Source organism: Cebidichthys violaceus, unplaced genomic scaffold (genome assembly GCF_023349555.1).
Source record: "Cebidichthys violaceus isolate CVI_PGR_0920_01 unplaced genomic scaffold, fCebVio1.0.p SCAF_11, whole genome shotgun sequence".
Classification (NCBI taxonomy): Eukaryota; Metazoa; Chordata; class Actinopteri; order Perciformes; family Stichaeidae; genus Cebidichthys; species Cebidichthys violaceus.
The window spans coordinates 6393639-6396391 of NW_027176274.1; the positions used below are offsets into that span (position 1 = coordinate 6393639).

The 2753-nt window shown below is 40.2% G+C and overlaps 1 protein-coding gene across 1 annotated transcript; it reads left to right on the top strand.

Annotated features, from left to right (window-relative positions):
• The first annotated feature begins 220 nt into the window (after window positions 1-220).
• On the top strand, window positions 221-1615 carry LOC137889912 (trace amine-associated receptor 13c-like). Its single transcript, XM_068733951.1, has 2 exons — window positions 221-390; window positions 826-1615. The coding sequence occupies exons 1-2, from the start codon at window positions 221-223 to the stop codon at window positions 1613-1615; spliced, it is 960 nt and encodes a 319-aa protein (XP_068590052.1).
• Window positions 1616-2753: the final 1138 nt, after the last annotated feature.

Genomic DNA, 2753 nt, shown 5'->3' on the forward strand with positions numbered 1-2753 from the left:
CAACTAGGATGCAAAAACACACATTACAATCAAGAATATTCTGCAGGGACAATTGCACGGAAAGTGAGAAAGATGATGGTGTGTTGTGCAGTCCATTGAGGAGGGGCGTCAGAGTCCAACAGAGACTGACAGAAAGCGATGAGGAGGGATTAAGAGAGTGTGAGAGAGATAACTCTGGTATATGACTGAGGTTTGTTCAGACAGATGCAGCTATCTGCAGATGGAGGCTGAGGAAGGATCGGGGCTCTGCTTCCCACAGCTGCTGAACACCTCATGCAGGAAGCCCACTGTGCTTTGGCACCAAGCTTTTCTCCCTCTCATTTTGATATCCATCTCTACGCTCACTGTAGCTCTCAACCTGCTTGTCATCATCTCAGTTTCCCACTTCAGGCAAAGAGTCTACAATTTCAGTTTTATAAAGATTGAGCGAGCTACTGTCAACAACATTCCTTGATTTCTTTAAACAATGACTGTAACGTTTTAATTACTTTAACTGTGCTTTTACTGTGACAAGTCAAACTGCCTGCTCAGAATAAGTGTTATTGGTAAAACTGATTAGAAACTGGTGAACAGCTACCACAGATTACGAGAAAAATGATCTTTGAGTAGGTAGAATAGCTGAATAGTGCTGCACCTTTGCACATTAGACTTGAATTATGTCTTACTATTTTTGCAATATATAGCTCAAATGTAATTTTGAATTGTCCACACTTAACCAAATGGCAACTACAGATGTGTTTTTTTTCTCATACTTGTTTTGGTTCTCTTGCTGTTCAGATATGAGGGCTGGTTGGTTTTTATTGACACTTTTCTCTTTCCCACAAGGCAGCTCCACACACCCACCAACATCCTCATCCTCTCTCTGGCTGTCTCAGACTTAATCGTGGGCCTCCTGCTGTTGCCAGTAGAAATCCTCCTCAAAATATCCTGCTGGTTTCTCGGTGACCTCGCGTGCTCTCTGTTCAATTATGTGTCCTTCATCATTACTTCTGCCTCAGTAGGCAACATGGTGCTCATATCAGTGGACCGCTATGTGTCTATCTGTGACCCTCTTCGTTACACCACCAGAGTCACAGTGAAAAGAGTCCGACTCTGTGTTTCCATGTGTTGGCTCTGTTCTGTTTCCTACAGTGGTGTGTTAGTAAGGGATGGCCTGACTCAACCAGGCAGGTATAATTCCTGCCACGGAGAGTGTGTGATTTTCATTGACTACATCACAGGGGCTGTTGACCTCGCTTTGACGTGTATTTTTCCGGTTACTGTCATCATAGTTCTGTATATGAGAGTATTTGCTGTGGCTGCGTCTCAGGCTCGGGCCATGCGCTCTCACGTTACAGCCGTTACACAGCAGCTCTCAGGGGGTTCAAAAACAAAGAAATCGGAGCTGAAAGCAGCCAGGACTCTCGGCATTGTTGTAGTTTTGTTCCTAATTTGTTTCCTCCCATATTACACCGTCTCCCTTGTAGGTGACAGCCTGCTTAGTAAGTCATATGTATCCTTTGTGCTCTATCTGTTCTATTTCAACTCATGTCTGAACCCTTTGATCTATGCATTGTTTTACCCGTGGTTTAGAAAAGCAGTAAAACGTATTGTTGCTCTGCAGCCTGGCTTCTGAGAGGCCAACATAGACTGTGAAGTGACTGAAATCAAATCAGCGCTGCAAAGTTTTTCATCAACTCAAAATCCCTAAATGTCACGCTCTCTGTAAACTGTATAATAAACAGTATGAGTCTTTCTACTCAACAAAATGTGATTTAAGGACTACAAGTTATTGCATTGGTTTGAAAAATGTGCATATTTTTCTCTCTGGTACTTTTTCATTTTTAGTAAAACAATGGTGAGATGGAATAAACTGCAAATTAAACAATATGATTTTAATTCCTACATCCCACAGATGATGAGATGAGATCCATAATTAATGTAAAAATAGTCCAGGAGTATTACAAGATACTGAAAAAAAAAACCCCAAAAAACTTTAACATGTGTAAAGTCTTGTCTTTTGGTATTCTTGGGTTTACTTGGATTTTATATAAACTAGGAATATATATATATATATATATATATATATATATATATATATATATATATATATATATATATACACACATACATACATACATACATATATATATATATATATATGAATATACTGTATATCATATATCATATATATCAATATCAAAAGTGCTGTTTTTAATGTTGCAGATGGTTGAGAGGTGGAGCTTTCTTATACTGCTGTGTTGTTTATTCAAGAAAATGCATTTTGTAAACTGGTTATTGTGTTAAGTACAAAAATCATACTAAGCAGTCAAATGTAGTAGAATATTGGAGTAAAGTACAGTTACCTTAAAACTATATTTTACCACAGTATTTGAATAACTCTCAGAGCTCTGGAGCTGTTGAGTTAATTTTTCCAGGACAGAACTTAAGTAACGTACAACAACCCTCTCTGCCACTAGAGGTCCTTGTTTGCTCTCTCTGCACAGTGAACAAACACATACCACACTGGCACGACTCGCCACATACTTGTCAAGCTGCAATTCTGCAAGCGACGCGGCCAGTCGGCCTTCTCTTCAGGGGGCAGCTCCCCCAAACTCCGATTGAATCGTTCCACACTCCCATTACCCATTGGATGGTAGGGGGTTGTGTGCGATTTCCTGACACCAGAGACCCTGAGAAGCACACTTATCAGCAGTCTTTCAAAGTTAGCACCTTGGTCACTATGAATCCTTTCCAGGAATCCAAAGACACAG